Source organism: Cystoisospora suis, assembly GCF_002600585.1.
Source record: "Cystoisospora suis strain Wien I chromosome Unknown contig_1065, whole genome shotgun sequence".
Taxonomy (NCBI): domain Eukaryota; phylum Apicomplexa; class Conoidasida; order Eucoccidiorida; family Sarcocystidae; genus Cystoisospora; species Cystoisospora suis.
In genome coordinates, this window is record NW_027153866.1 from 26918 (window position 1) to 27224 (window position 307).

Sequence of the window (307 nt, forward strand, 5' to 3'; positions counted from 1 at the left end):
AGGGGGGGGGGGGGCATGCTCGATCATACGTATGAATTCACAATGTGACGGCAGTTTATGCCTCCAATACTTTCCAGTGTATCATGTAGGCTCGATATTTTCTACAGGTGCACTCTTGTTACCTATGACGCCTGCCCATCGTGTCTCGCAAGATCTCCCTCTATAGACTTCTAGAAGATGTGGAAAGGTGCAATCACGAACATACCTGTGAATTTTCAGTTCTTCTAGGCATCGTTCTGAAGCCTTTGTATGCTGTCTTTCCCAGGCATCAATAGCCTCAGACAGTTTGCCTACGACTCTTGCATGG

At 47.2% G+C, this 307-nt stretch overlaps 1 protein-coding gene across 1 annotated transcript in view; it reads right to left on the reverse strand.

Annotated features, from left to right (window-relative positions):
- CSUI_002542 (uncharacterized protein) overlaps positions 1–288 on the reverse strand; it is a gene marked incomplete at its 3' end in the record, with an annotated part of 17101 nt that extends 16813 nt beyond the window's left edge. Inside the window, exon 1 of the mRNA XM_068062742.1 lies at positions 206–288. Coding sequence (XP_067925283.1) covers positions 206–232 — 27 coding nt within the window. The remainder of the gene's footprint in view (positions 1–205) is intronic.
- Positions 289–307: the final 19 nt, after the last annotated feature.